Here is a 15,597-nt window from a genome sequence, read left to right as displayed (position 1 = left end):
ATTCAGAGAGGCGCCCGGCCGAGGGGCCCTGTAGCTGGAGGGCCCTGCTAGCTCCTCGATTTCTGCCCCTTCTGCTTCTGCCAAAACAGACTCTTCACTTTACGTGTCCTCTCCTATGTCAGACCTCTGATCGGATGTGATTTGAAGGCATTTTACTTACTTTCCTTCAGTTTTGGGAAGGGGCCTTCAACAAATTGTTAATGATTCTATCCAAATAATCTGAGAACAGCTGTATGACTCCATAGCACATAAATATTCTTCTGAAAACAAAGAATAAACGCTTGGCAGAAATTACCAATATTACCATTTAAAACAATTTGTCAAAAATCAATAGTACCATTTGTTCTGGTTGCGGTAAAGCCTTTTGAAAACTAGTAAGAAGTTATTAAAGACACATTTTTCAGAGGAAAGAAGACACGCAAATTCCAGCTAAGCTTTGTGTTTTGGGAAGAATTGAGTGTGGACTTTTCAGGGATAAATCTAAATTTGGAAATTAATCTTTATAACTGTGTTTTGGTTCCCCACACTTATGCCAAAAATTTCTATTGCTCCAGAGGGTAGGTACAATTAGGGTGAAGGCAATGACAATATTTTGTGGTAGTTCTCGTATTACAGCCTTGTTTGTTTTCTACACAATTCTATCCTTGAAATACCCTAGATTGGCATCTCTCAGTTGACAGACGTGCACCTGAATGCTTGCAAGCACTACAACTTCTTAAAGTTAACTTCAGAAACACTGCTCTTAAAATATCCTAATAATAAGCAACGATACAGTTTGGATGGGACCCAAAATTATTAGTATAATATGAATATCTGCCACTGACTTAAGATAATTCAAAGAAAATCTCGTCTAAGAGAGAAAATGTTCTTTATCCTGTTTTACAGACATTAAAAAATGGCCCAGGGGTAATGCAGATTCTAGGTTTGGTTCTTGCTTTTGGCAACTACATGAATGGTGGAAATAAGACTCGAGGACAGGCAGATGGCTTCGGATTAGACATTCTTCCAAAGCTGAAAGATGTCAAAAGCAGTGTAAGTATTTTGTATGAACGAATGTAGGCAAATTGAGGATTAGATGTTTTATTTAATAATAAGTTTGACTGTAAGCCTGTTGTAATAAATGTTTCTTCATGTTCCAAGTTCTTTACGTTCTGAGCTAGATAAAAGTATATGGCCATTGTATGTTTATGATTTTGTGAATAATGTTTCCTATAGTGAGTAACTGTAAATCCTATGTCTAATGAATAATTGAGTAGAGGATTTTTAAAATAAAAATAATTAGATTTCACTCTCTCATTACCATGTCTGCTAATATTTATCCTTTTGGAGTCTGAGGATGAATTAATTTTTATAAAACGAGACATCTTCTGTGTTAAGTAATGGAGGACAGCTGGCTTATGTTTTAAAAACAAAGATGGGTGAAGGTAGATTGTAAATAAAATGTAAAAGATGACCCTGCTTTTCTACATATCACCCTCCCCTTTATACTGCTATGTGTGGGAATGTCCCAGCCTTTTTGCAGGACTAATTAATTTTTGGTCCTACTTCGATACTTGTATTTGTTTAAAATTAACATCTAAGAGATTATGAGAGTGTCAGTAAAAATATAATATTAGGGAAAAACAATGATGGTTAATGTCTGAGATTGTAAACTTAGAAAATAATAGAATTCTGTTTCTCTGATAAAAGAATCTCCACACAGAACTGTATGATAAAGGAAATTATGTTCGTGTTTCTAAAATAATAAATATAAGTAAACAACTGGCTCAGAGAAATGAAAATGCTAGAATTGTTCTTCCTAGATAATGAATATAGTTGACCCTTGAATGATGCAGGGGCACTCACGTCCTGTTCAGATCCACACAGAACTTCTGACTCTCCTGAAGCTTAATTACTAACAGCCTACTATTGATAAGTCGTACTGATAACACTAGTCGATTGATACCTATTCCCTATGTTATATGTAACATAGGCAGTATTCTTACAATAAAGTAAGCTAGAGAAAAGAAAATGTTATTAAGAAAATCGTAAGGAAGAGAAAACACATTTCCAGTACTGTACTGTATTTGTTGAAAAAAAAAAACCCTATGTGAAAGTGGACCCACGCAGTTCAAACCTATATTGTTCGAGGGTCAACTGTAATTTCCCACGTAAGAGAGAGATACTTTGTTTTCGTTTTTTTCTGTTGGCCAACAACTCATTTGCTCATTCGTTCACACATCCACTCACACATCCATTTACCATTCTTTCACTGAGTTCTGTGAAATCCCACACACTGCTTTCCCAAACTTGAATGAAGCCATCATCCTATCTTGGAACACCAGCAGCGTACGATGTTTGTGATTTTTATGGTTATATTTATTCAGATGCTATAATATTTGTACGGTAGAAGTTTTCACAGGAACCTCCAATAGGTCAACCTGATAAATCACATTTGTTCAAAAGCAAAAGCTCTCTTCAAGGCACTTGAATAGTTCTTAACAACTGATTGTTGGATTGAAACATGTAACATTTGCAAAAAACACTGGAACATGAACAGCATGAACATAATATTTAACTTACAAAAATGGATCTGAAAGAGATGAATCTGAATCTGAAATGATTCTGAAAGAGATTCTGGTAATTATACTTATATGTGAATAAGGGATTGCTTGTTTTTTATTGGTTGATATATCTTATTCAATCCCCCAATAAGTTAAATTTTATTAATTTAAATAACTAAGGAGTAATCTAGATAAAAATTACATAATAAAATCAAGAAGCAAGATTTTATTTTATAATTTCACTTGCATTCTCACAAGAGTTATGCAAAGTCTTCCTGATTTGCTTCTTTCTCTATAAAACAAATATAACTGCGTCTACTTCTCAGTATATTTGTAGACCTGCATGGACAGAGTCGCTAGATCACTCAGAATTTTTGCTCAACATGCTTATCAGCAGACATTTAATAAATGTTTTGTTAATTGATTCGGGCACTGGTAACCATTTCATTGATTTATAAGTTAGGAAAGAGAAAGGAATGTTGCTTAAATTATTTATAAGCAAATGCTCTTTCTAATAAATATATTACTTTTATTATTATATTACTGCATAATATATTATTATATTGCTATTACTACAAATTACTATGAGGGAAGTCTCTATAAGGTGTATTATCATATGTCAAATTAAATTATAAAATAATATGGCTTTTTATAAATAGAAGGAAAATAATGGTTAGATTGAACATCTCAGGGGATGTAGCTTGTGTCATAAGGTTTTTAAAAAATATATGTATTTGTCCTCCCACATTCAAATTATCTAGTACTAATTTTAAGTGATGCAAAAAAGAGAAATCATTAAAAATGCCTCTACGTGTGCCAGAAAGGGAGTGAAAAGCTATTCTTTGAAAACTATTAGAATAGAAACAATTCTACATTTTTTTCCTATAGAAATATACACATTGTGTTAGTTATAGCTGTGAGGATATTGATTCCTCAATCTCAGTTGCTAACATAGCACTTTATAATACGTATTTGCATTTTTAAATCTCCTGCTTACTTAAAATAATACTTCATTTTCCTAATCTCCATACTAACAAGTTTCAATCAATCTTGGAATGTTGGAATGATACCTGCTGGTCCAGAAATGGTGTAGAAATGCTGGCAATATTTAGTCATTTCAGCTAAAATAGTAGTTATACCTTTTAATAATAGATCATGACAATTAGTGAACGAATTTTCTGGTTGAGGAGGGCAAAAACAGCGAAGTATTCACAGTTGAGACTCCACCCTTGAACAGCTGCGCTCCCACTTGGAGCTTAGATTAGAACATTGGGGAAAAACAGGATCTTCTGTGCCATTAAACTCCTTAGAAGCACTGGCAGAAGTACTTTGAAATATAGAATTTCACATTTTATTCTAAATGTTCTCATTTATATATTGATTTACTGTAATTTATTTTTGACACTGTGTATTTAATATTATAAAAGAATATATTTTTATTTTTGTCTTTCTGCCTAGGACAATAGCAGAAGCCTTTTGTCATATATTGTTTCCTATTATCTTCGAAATTTTGATGAGGTAAGACAGTTTTTACACAGTATTCGATTTTGTTATTCTTTGTTGTTGAGTGATTGGCAGTATTTGTTGCTGTTTCGCCTTTGCCGTTGTTGTCTTCTTATTTATATTAAGGCTGCTTTGTTTTAAAATTATGTGTTTCTTGCTAATTAGGATGCTGGAAAAGAACAGTGTGTTTTTCCACTGCCAGAACCCCAGGACCTTTTTCAGGCCTCACAGATGAAGTTTGAAGATTTTCAAAAAGATCTCAGAAAACTAAAGAAAGACTTGAAAGGTAACTTCTAGTTTTAAAGAATCATGTTTGTATTACTTAATGCTTTTTTAATGAGAAAAACACAGACTTTTCAATGCTTTTTAAGAAAGTAAATTTTTAACAGCTTTATATAAAACTACGTTTTTTTTTGGTGTGGCAAAAGAAAAATTTTACCAATAATCTTATTCTTTCATTGTTTAAAAAGTTATCTGTATTAGACATTTAGCTAGTGAGTAGTATATTGGTTATTTGAATAGCAATTCCTTTCATCAGGAGCAAATTTGATCATCTCATTTTCACTTGATAGCCAAGAACATTTGTACATTTATCATATTATTGTTAAAAGAGAGAGAGTTCCTCCCTATCCTCCCTTGGTATACTTGCACAAGATGTTGTGGCTTATGAACTTGCCTGGGAACAAAATCTTCTTTCACGTATTTGGTCAAAAAACACATGCATGTATAACATTTTATTATTAGTCGAGAAGCCTTGTATCAAATCATTTTGAAATGAGCCTGAAATTCTTCATATTTCTAAATTAAAAGTAACATTTAAAGGGCACCTTGGTAGCTCAGTTCTGTTAAGTGACTGACTCTTGATTTCATCTCAGGTCATAATCTCAGGGTTGTGAGATGAAGCCTAGGGTTAGGCTCTGTGCTCAGAAGGGAGCCTGTGTAAGAGTCTCTCTCTCCCTCTGCCCCTTCCCCGCCTCTCTCTTTCTCCCTCTCTTAAAAACAAACAAACAAACAAAAAACACTTAAAATAAAAGCTATCTAAATTCTATAGGAAGAATTAAAACTGTCAGTATTTGCAGAGAATAACATTTTGTATATAAAAAACCCTAAAGACTCCACCAAAAACTATTAGAACTAATAAATTAAGCTTCAGGGTACAAAATCAAAATACAAAAATGTATTGCATTTTTATACACCAACAACAGACTATCCAAAGGAGAAATTAAGGAAGCAGTCTCATTTACAATTGTGTCAAAAAGAATAAAATACCTAGGAATAAATGTAACCAAGGAAGTGCGAGAAGTGTACGCTAAAACCTATAAGACATTGATGAAAGAAATTGAAGAATATACCAATAAGTGGAAAGCTATTCCATGTTCATTGTTTGGAAGATTTAACATTGTTAAAAATATCTGTATTATCCAAAACAATCTAAAGATTCAATGCAATTTGTATCAAAATTCCAAAGGCATTTTTCACGGAATTAGAAGAAATGACCCTAAAATTTGTATAGGAACCACAAAAGATCCCAAATTGCCAAAGCAATTTTGAGAAAGAAGAGTAAATCTGGAGGTATCACACTCCCTGATTTCAAGCTATATTACAAAGCTATAGTAATCAGAACAGTATAGTACTGGCAAAAAACAGACACATAGATCAGTTGAACAGAATAGAAAGCCCAGAAATAAGCCCATAGGTATATGGTCAATTTATGACAAAGGAGGCAAGAATATACAATGGGGAAAAGACAGTATCTTCAATAAATGGAGTTTAGGAAAACTGGACATCCAAATGAAAAAAAAAATGATACTGGACAGCATTTTATACCATACCCCCAAATTAACTCAAATTGGGTTAAAGACCTGACTGCAAGACCAGAAACCATAAAACTCATAGAAGAAAACAGGCAGTAAGGTCCTTGATATCAGTCCCATTGATTTTTTTTTTTTTTTAATCTGACTTTGGTAACAGAAGCAAAATAAATAAATGGGACTACATCAAACTAAAAAGCTTCTGCACAGCAAAGGAAACTCTCAACAATAAGACAAGTCACCTTATTGAGTGGAAGAAGATATTTGCAAATAATAAATCCAATAAGGGGTTAATATTGAAAATATATAAAGAACTCATACAACTTAATAACAAAAACACACACAGTCCAATTAAAAAATGGGCGGAGGATCTGAATAGACATTTTTCCAAAGAAGATGTACAGACGGCCACGAGGCACATGAGAAGATGCTCAACATCACCAACCATGAGAAGATGCTCAACATCACCAACCATGAGAAGATGCTCAACATCACCAACCATGAGAAGATGCTCAACATCACCAACCATGAGAAGATGCTCAACATCACCAACCATGAGAAGATGCTCAACATCACCAACCATGAGAAGATGCTCAACATCACTAACCATGAGAAGATGCTCAACATCACCAACCATGAGAAGATGCTCAACATCACCAACCATGAGAAGATGCTCAACATCACCAACCATGAGAAGATGCTCAACATCACCAACCGTTAGGGAAATGCCAGTTAGAACTACAGTGAGACATCACTTCGCCCCTGTTGGAATGGCTAGTATCAAAAGGACAAGAAACACGTGCTGGTGAGGATGTGGAAAAAAGGAATCTGCATGCACTGTTGGTGGTGGGGTAAATTGGTACAGCTACTGGGAAAACAGTATGGAGTTTCCTTGAGAAATTAAAAATATAACTGTCACTAAGTCCAGCAGTTCTACTTCTGGGTATTTATCTGAAGAAAATGAAAACATTAATTTGAAAAGCTGTATGCACCCCTGTGTTCATTGCAACCTTGTTTACAATAACTAAGATGTGGAAGTAACAGAAGTGCCCACCAATAGATGAATGGATAGAGAAGATGTGGTGTGTGTGGGTGTGTATATGTACGCACACACTCACTCACACACACACACACGCAGGAATACTACTCATCCATAAAGAAGGATAAAAATCTCATTTGCAACAACATGGATGGACCTTGAGTGTATTTTGTTCAGTGAAATAAATCTGACAGAAAAAGAAAAGAAAATCTAAAAAACAAAATAAGAAAACAAAACAAAGCTCATAGATACAAAGAACAAATGGCGGTTGCTGGGGGAGGGGTTTGGGTGCTGGGCAAAATGGGCGGAAAGGATCAACAGCTGCGAACTTCCAATTATGAAGTAAATACGTCAGGGGATGTGATAACGTAATGTATAGCATGGTGGCTTTCGTCAGTAATATCACAGCTTTGAAAGATGTGAAGAAAGGAAATCTTAAGAGCCCCTGTCACACTTGGGGCGCCTGGGTGGCACAGTGGGTTCAGTGTCCGACTCTTGGTTTTGACTCAGGCCGTGATCTTAGGGTCATGAGATTGAGCCACGTGTCGGCTCCACACTCAGCACGGAGTCTGCTTAGGACTCTTTCTCCCTCTCCCTCTGCCCTTCCCCACGACTCTCTCTCTTTCTCTCTCTCTCTCAAAAATAAATAAAAAGATCTTTTTTTTTTTTTAAAAAAAAAAGGAGTTTCCATCACCAGGGAAAGAAAAGCAACTATGTGTGGTAACAGATGTTAACTAGACTGATTATGGTGATTGTTTCAGTGTATACACACGTTGAGTCAGTATAGTATACACCTAAAACTACAATAATCTTATATGTCAATTATACTTGAATGACAATTTTTAAGATAAAGAGATTTTAAGTGAAAAAAGGTAACATTTACACAGAAAATTAAAATTTTCTTTAGTTTTGTATGTAAAATCTCTCTATGATCGTGAGGGTCCTTCTTGTTGCAGAGTTGAGGACACCTCAACTGTCTGTTTCCGTCTCTTGCTAAGTCTGTTCAGCACGGATAGGGAATAAATAAATTTATGTGAGATTTTCATTTGATGTTGTATTACTAGATGAGAAGAGGGTGGGTAGTTACCTCTTTCCATAAATCAAATAGGATATCACTTTTTAAGAGATTGTATCCCAGTTTTAATATTTATCCAAAGATTTTGATCTGTCATCAAATTTATGGAGTTGTTATATTCTCATCACAGATGCTTTTATATAACAACATTATACAGTTTGCTTGTATTTTCTAAACACTCCACAACATTTATTTATAGTCCCGGTGCATGTCAGGTATTTGCTGGGTGCTGTGGATAAGCACAGATAGAATCATCACTGCCACGGATGGGTGAAATTCTGTCACATAGATGTTCTCCCTTAGAGCCTCAAATAAGGATGCTCATTGATTAAGCCCAAGAATGACTGCCTTGTGGCAAAAAAAATACATACACTATGTTACATTTATATAATACTATGATACTATGTATTTAAGTGTGATTTCTTAATAGGAAACCCAACCATTCATGTGTAGTATGTATTATACTTCAAAATTTGCCAGGTATCTTGGTTTGCTTGTAAAATTCTGTGTTCTTTGTCTCTGTCTCTGTCTCTCTCTCTGTGTCTCTCTGTCTCTGTCTCTTTGATGTGGTGCTGGGGGGCATTTCTGGAATATCTGGAAAATACTTCACACTCTGATCAACAATTTGGTCTTGCAGAGGATTTTGTAGTTTGCAGGTGATTTAATAAATGAGAGGAGTGGTAATCTTATCACCAGGGGTTTCTGTTTGCTTTGGTTGGTACATCACTTTGGAATGGTACTTCATTTATTTTTCATATCTACATAGTTTCTCACTACAGTTATTAAATATACATGTAGCCATGAAAATGCCAAGTTCTCACAAGCCTTAGAGCTGAAACAAGGGAACCAACACACATCAGACATGGTTTTGAAAGGAGGAAGTAACCAGTGCCACTGAAGGCTGTTTCCCCTCGCACATCTGTCTTCTTCAGCAATGTGGTTAACTGCACAGGTGAAACATTGAGGGGGCATCTTGGCAATTTTTAGTACCTCAGAGGGGTGAGAAGGTGGTGATTTTAAGCCTCACAATTTATACTTTCCGTTGAGGTAAGACAAATTTCTCTAAAAAGCCTATTCCCTCAACTAGTACCAATGGCATTTGCTCGCCCAGTATTTTCTTATTTGTCTATGGATTCTTACAATTTGCTGCTGTAGAAATGGAAAGTTTCATGACCAAATGAATGTAAGAAATGTTGGGATAAGATAAATTTAAAGGGAATTCACAGTATTCTCTGAAAGAAAGGTTGGCAAGTAGCTCTCTAATTTATTTGATCACAGAATATTTTTTTCACAGAGTATCTGATAATTTCTCTAGTCAGCGGAACATATTCTAAGAAATGCAAGCCTGGTACCACGTTAGTAGCAGAAGCACGGATTTGTCTCTAAGGAACTTACAGTGAAAGTGGGGAAATGAAACTATAGTTTATGAACTAATATAATTATATATTTCTGTTCTTATAAAATGAGATTAGCTTGAAGAGCTATTTACAAGGCTGTCAAACTCTGAGGTATCCTTTAAACACTGACAAAAATCATAATCATATGTGCTATGTTTTGCTTTGCCAAAATTTGAGTTTTTCCATTGAAAAAAAAGTATTTTGTGACACAAGGAAGGAAATCTTATGCGCTGATATTTAAATTCATTTTCTGGGGAAGTTTTAGCATGAATGTAGCATTTCATATCAACAAGGCATGAAATAAAATTGTCTTGTGTCCCTTTTTGGAATGAGATAGGTATAAATAGATACGTACATTGATTTCACTGAATGGGAATCAAATTGGAGATTATTGAATTATGTTACTTTTGATATAATTTAAAATAATGTCTACTTTGATAAATAGCTTATTAAAAATGATTCCTTCTAAGTAATCAAATTAGGTAATTCATTTAGGAAGATTCGAATAGCGTGTTCACTTTTTTCTTTTTTTTCCAGAAGCAAGTTGTTTTAAGAAAGTTTAGAAAATGAGAGATGATATGTATAAAGAATTTATCGCAATACTTTCCATGTAACAAATATCCAATAAATACTGGCTATTCATAATAAGGAAAAATAGAATAAATGGTGTGATTAGCTTGATAAAAAATAAACTATAACCATTAAGTTACTCATCTTCTCCTATCACTTCTTTTTTTCTGCTTACAGACTTGATTTATTTCTAAGGAAAGACTGGGAAATAATGTGTTATGGCTCAGGCATTTTAATAAAACAACGGAATCTCATTTTAGCATTTTATAAGAACATCCGCTATGTTTGGTTTCTATAGTTGTTCCCAAGATTTCTACAGCTCCTCAGGGTGCTGTCCTGGCTTTCTTAACACAGTGACATGTACTTTGTTAAGGGACCTGATCTGCTTTTGATCTCTTCTGGCTGTCAGCAGCATTTCTTGACGCAGTCATGCCAAATGATGACTTCTGTTCCAGTGCCTTTCTTAGTTAGAAATTGTAGCAATTGCCACATGACTTAAATCAACTCAACATGTACAGGGCATTGAGTAATTAAGTTACCGGAACTGGGCAAGAATGTTCTCATGCAAATCATTTCTGTATCTTCCCCCCTCCCCCCACCTTCAATAAGAGACTTGAAATGTTTAAAATTCATGAACTATATCTTCAAATTGAAGTCATGTCTCTGTTCAGAGATATACAGGAAAACCCCATCTTTAAAACTGTTTGTATTGACTTATATTTGTGCATAGCAATTTTATTTATGATCGTAAATTTCTGATTTTTTTGTTTGAGGGAAAAATGATATTATAAACTCCATTCAAATGCAACCAGTAGCTTTTTAAAAAGTAACATTTTATTGTGATTTTAAAATGACTCAGTTCAGCATAGGAACATCAAACAACGCTGAAAAATGTGGAGAAAAAAAGTATGTTTATCTGTGTTTCTACAGTCCAATGATAAATAACATTAATATTTGGTGTATTTTTATCTGGTGTGGGTATGTATTGCATGTGTATGCACAAATTATATCATTGGAGCCATGACACATATAATTGTTATATTCTCTGCTTTATAGTTGGGTCATTTAATTAATTCACATTTGTATTCTGTCATTATCCTTATTCAACTTTGGCTTTGCTTTAATATGCACAGTATTCATTCATTCATTCATTCATTCATTCATTCATTCATTGTCTCGCTCTGTACTTACTGAAAACTTTCAACTTGAAGACTGATGTTTTCCTTAATGTCTTCAGAATTCCCAACAATTATGTTCAGTGTTCATCACTTTTCTTCCTTTACCTGAAACTCTTTTTAGATGTACATTGGAGCCACTTAGTCTAACTCTCTATGTCTCCTAACTTCTCTTTCATATTTTAAAAATCTACCACCTCCATTTTTGCTATAATCTTCATGCATTCCTCAACATTGTCTTCTAGTTCATTAAGTGTCTCTTTGACTCTGTCCAGTCTGATGTTTGCATTATCAATGCAACCAGCCATGATAATATTTTTGTTTCCAAGTTTTCTAATATGATTTTTATCACATGTAGTTTTACCTTTAAAGAAATTTCTTGTTCTTATGTTGGATATTATCTTTCCTTTATCTCTTTGATGTTTATAAAAAATATTGAAGGCCTTTTTGGATTTTCTATAGTTTTTATTTCATCCAAAATGAATCCATCTTTCATCTGTTAATAGTTATAAGCTATCTTTCTATTCATTAGTTTCATATTGGTATTGGAATGATGATTAAAACAAGTGCGAGAAAATTACAGCCTGTGTATTAATTGAGACCCCTTTTTATAAGTTCAGTTGGGACATAGCCATACGCATGCAATTATGTATGTATGGTCGATGATTGCTTCTGTTTTGTAGGCTGAGGCTTTGACAGAAACCGTCTATCAGTCTGTCTGTCCCTTGCTGTCTCCCTTCTCCTGACCCCCCATATTCTTCATTCTCTCAGTTTTTTCAATTGCTTTGACGTGGCCTGTTTTGGGCCCCCAGGCCAGAACCAAAGCTTCTGTTAGCAGCTGGGACACCTGCCCTGTGCCTACATAAATGTACGTACATGTGCATATTAGGCGTCTGACAGATTCAGTATCAAGCTAGGGAATGACTTAGCTGAGGTCTTGCCTGGAAAGCTGTGCCTGCCTCTGCTTGCTGCCCCAGTCACACAGCTGCATGTGGACTGTAGCTGTTTTCATTCTCCTGTCATGATTTGAGGAGCTTAGTTGCAGCTCTAGGTTTCCAGTAGAGAGACTGGTTCCTTTTCCGGCTGAGTGAACCCTCCCTCCACCAGTCTCTACATAAGCCAAAATCTTTACCTTTTTCTCTACATGCACACTCCAGTGACCTCTTGCTTCAACACTGCTTATTAACTTGGGCTACTCTAATATTTCTGGTCCAAGAAGATACTAACATTTTTTAAAGCATACTGTGTTGTTTGGTTTTTCCTTTTTATGTTTTCATTTATTGCTATGTGTTTTCAGCTCAGCCTATGAATTCATCATTCCATTTACTGGACATCTGTATTCACTTTTATAACTTACATGTTTTTTCCCACTGAAAATTATAACATGAGCATTTTCCCATGCCATTTAATACAATTCAAAAACCATTTCAGATGATTTCATAATAATCCTTCTTATGATTGTGCCATAATTTAGTGAGTAATTTGATTCTTGTAAAAAAGAAATTAGACTTTTCCCAATTTTCCCTACTCTTAAGAAATATGTTGAACATCTTTATTCATAGTGTTTTTACTATATCTCTGATTATTTCCTTAATATAGATTCCTAGAATTATAATTACTAGATCAGAAGCAATGAACTTTTTTATTCAGATTCTTGATAATTTATTAGATTTAGATTATAAGGAATCTTGGAGATATAGTCTAATACCTTAATTGTCATTCAACAAATGGCTATTAAATTAATAGAAAGTACTAATAAAAAATAAAAAATAGACCCTTCCCTCATAGTTCATAGATTAATAAGAGGACCAATGAAAATATGAATAACCACTATGTGGCATAACAAATATTTAGTTATATAAATAAGATACTATAGAAACAGAAAAAGTAATGATTAAATATAATTGAAGAATTATATTTAAACCAGACTTTGAAATATCAGTAAAATTTTCTCCAGGAGAAAGAAAAATAAAATCTCAACAATGGGAAAGAACATGAACAAAGTCACCAGTCTTGCCCCTATTTTGGCTTTGATTATCTATTGATCCATGAGGCAAGGGATTTCTTAATTTATATCAAGTTTACATCTGAGGGATAAAAAATATTCGTACCTGAGTTGGCTCACTGCAGCAGAATTCCTGAGTACAGTCAGAATTGTGCCTATATATGGTTTGATAAAGCCCCCAACTAGTAATTTTATATGCCTTTCAAGGTAGCTTGCTGTGCCTACCCTGTGTCAGAGTTTTACATGCATTAACATAATTTAATCGCAATGATGATGATATTATTAATCCTCTCTTTAGTGAATTGGTAACTACAAATTAGAGATATTAAATACCCTGCAAAGGGGGCTGGATTTGAACCTGGGGAACCCAATCAAGAGCTCATCCTCTTTAATGTCAATGCTAATGTTGCCCCTGTTAAGGTTTTCTGAATGGAACCCTTCAGGGAAGATTTGACATTGACTGTCCTTAGCTCTTACTACCTGCCTGACATGATCTGGACTTAGTGAGTGAGTGAGTGAACCAATAAAGTAAAGAAATGGACGGTAAAGTCTGATAAAACTAGAGTATAGGGTGCTTAGGGGTGTGCAATTGAAGGATGTTTAGGCACCCTTGGGAAGGGTCTTAAGGACTCACTGAGGAGTTTGGACGATTCTGTGATTGTTGCTTAGACATAGGAATGCTTTTAGGCAAGGATGCGACACCCTTGGACATGCATCTTTGAAACCCCACCATGAAGATTTTGTGAATGATGGTTTATAGGGGAGACCAGAAGCAGGAGGCCTAGCTAGCTAGTCATAGATGTCAAGGGCATAAGCTAAGTTCCTTGTGGTTGGAATGAAGAGGAGAAAAGGTTATGGGAGTTTTCCGAGATACACGGGAACAAGATTCTGTAATTGCACTGCTATATACAAGGTAAAGAAAGAACAGGTACAAGACGACGTTGATTTCTAGCTTGTATACCTAGATCGATGCAAACCTATTACAGAAGGGAACACAGGAGGAGTGAATAGAGGTGGAAAGTTGTCTATGACTTATTTTAGACATGTTAAAGTCCTTCAGAACTTGAAGAAATTACATTGAGAATGAAGTAAAAAAATACACAAGGAGCATGAAAAGCCCACAATCCTGTTGGGACTTGGCTAAGATCAGAGCTCCAAGTTGAGTCAGCAGCAGATACCAATTTCACACGTTCATTTCAGCATGCTTTCCACCACCCACCCAAATTTTGGGTCAACATACATACCTCACCCACTTACAGTGAGTTCTACAGCCTATATCTTATTACATCTAGAATTGTTTTCCTACAAGTCAAGAGCACCCTTAGTATGAGAATGATATGATTTTAAAATTACTGTACTCAGATATATTTTAATTAGAAATAGATGAGAAACTGAATCTTTCAAATTATAGCATGCTTTAGCACGGCATATGAAAGAGTGGAAGGGGTACCAGTAGAATCACACAGTAATTATTGAGCTGTTTCTCTTTTTTTTTTTTTTTTTTTAAAGATTTTATTTATTTATTTGACAGAGATAGAGACAGCCAGCGAGAGAGGGAACACAAGCAGGGGGAGTGGGAGAGGAAGAAGCAGGCTCACAGTGGAGGAGCCTGATGTGGGGCTCGATCCCGTAACGCCGGGATCACGCCCTGAGCCGAAGGCAGACGCTTAACCGCTGTGCCACCCAGGCGCCCCATGAGCTGTTTCTCTTTTTATATGGCATTTCTATATGACCTCATCTTCTGTTCTATTGTGTGTATCTGTCTCATGTAATGTAAGTTTTTTACAAGTAATCTGTCAAATTTTCATTATCCTAATATTCTCATCTGAAACAGTAGAGCAGTATTTTTACTGTATATAGTTTTCCTTGTTGGAATTTTATATGTATCAAGCTTGTGTAAAATACTGAGCCTGGTCTGTTTAAGTCAACAAATTTGTCCAAATAGGTGTTCTCCTCAAAGGCAGCTGAACTCAGAACTTGCGTTTATTGAGCACCTTTTGTTGAAGATACTTTGCTCAATTCCTAGAGGGGAAAGATGAATAATAAATTGGTTGTTATACTTCAGGACTGCATCGTGTAGTCAGGAAGCCAAACACAGACTGGTAATTACCCCATAGTATACCAATGGTGTTGACAAATAGATACAGAAAGCAGTGTGGAAGGTAAGCCTGATGCTACCTAATTTGTTAGGGAAGGCTTGAGTTAGGAATTGCTGTTAGAATGGAGTCATGACTTAGGAAGACTTTACAGGTGAAAAACTGATGGAGGGAAAATTAGAAGAGGCAAATCACGCAGTTCCATAGCCTGAGATGAGTCCGTTCTTGGAATTGTGGACAATCCTATGTGACTCAAACACAGGCTTAGTGCAGGGAAGTAGATAGTGATAAAACCGTAGAGCTATGTAGCAACTAGATCACAAAAGCCAACGTAGCCGTGCTGGGCAGGAACACTGGAAATGGATGAGGAGTGTGTGTGTGCC

At 35.2% G+C, this 15,597-nt stretch overlaps 1 protein-coding gene across 1 annotated transcript in view; it reads left to right on the top strand.

Annotated features, from left to right (window-relative positions):
• FMN2 (formin 2) overlaps window positions 1-15,597 on the top strand; it is a 356,034-nt gene that overhangs the window by 225,979 nt on the left and 114,458 nt on the right. The window contains exons 11-13 of the mRNA XM_087859789.1: window positions 886-1,032; window positions 4,002-4,061; window positions 4,212-4,332. Of these exons, the coding sequence (XP_087715915.1) occupies window positions 886-1,032; window positions 4,002-4,061; window positions 4,212-4,332 (328 nt within the window). The remainder of the gene's footprint in view (window positions 1-885; window positions 1,033-4,001; window positions 4,062-4,211; window positions 4,333-15,597) is intronic.

This window comes from Ursus americanus, chromosome 2, assembly GCF_024610735.1.
Source record: "Ursus americanus isolate L20-20 chromosome 2, mUrsAme1.1.p, whole genome shotgun sequence".
NCBI classification, from domain to species: Eukaryota; Metazoa; Chordata; class Mammalia; order Carnivora; family Ursidae; genus Ursus; species Ursus americanus.
The sequence above is the reverse complement of the archived record's forward strand: the minus strand, read 5'-3'. Positions and strand labels throughout refer to the sequence as shown.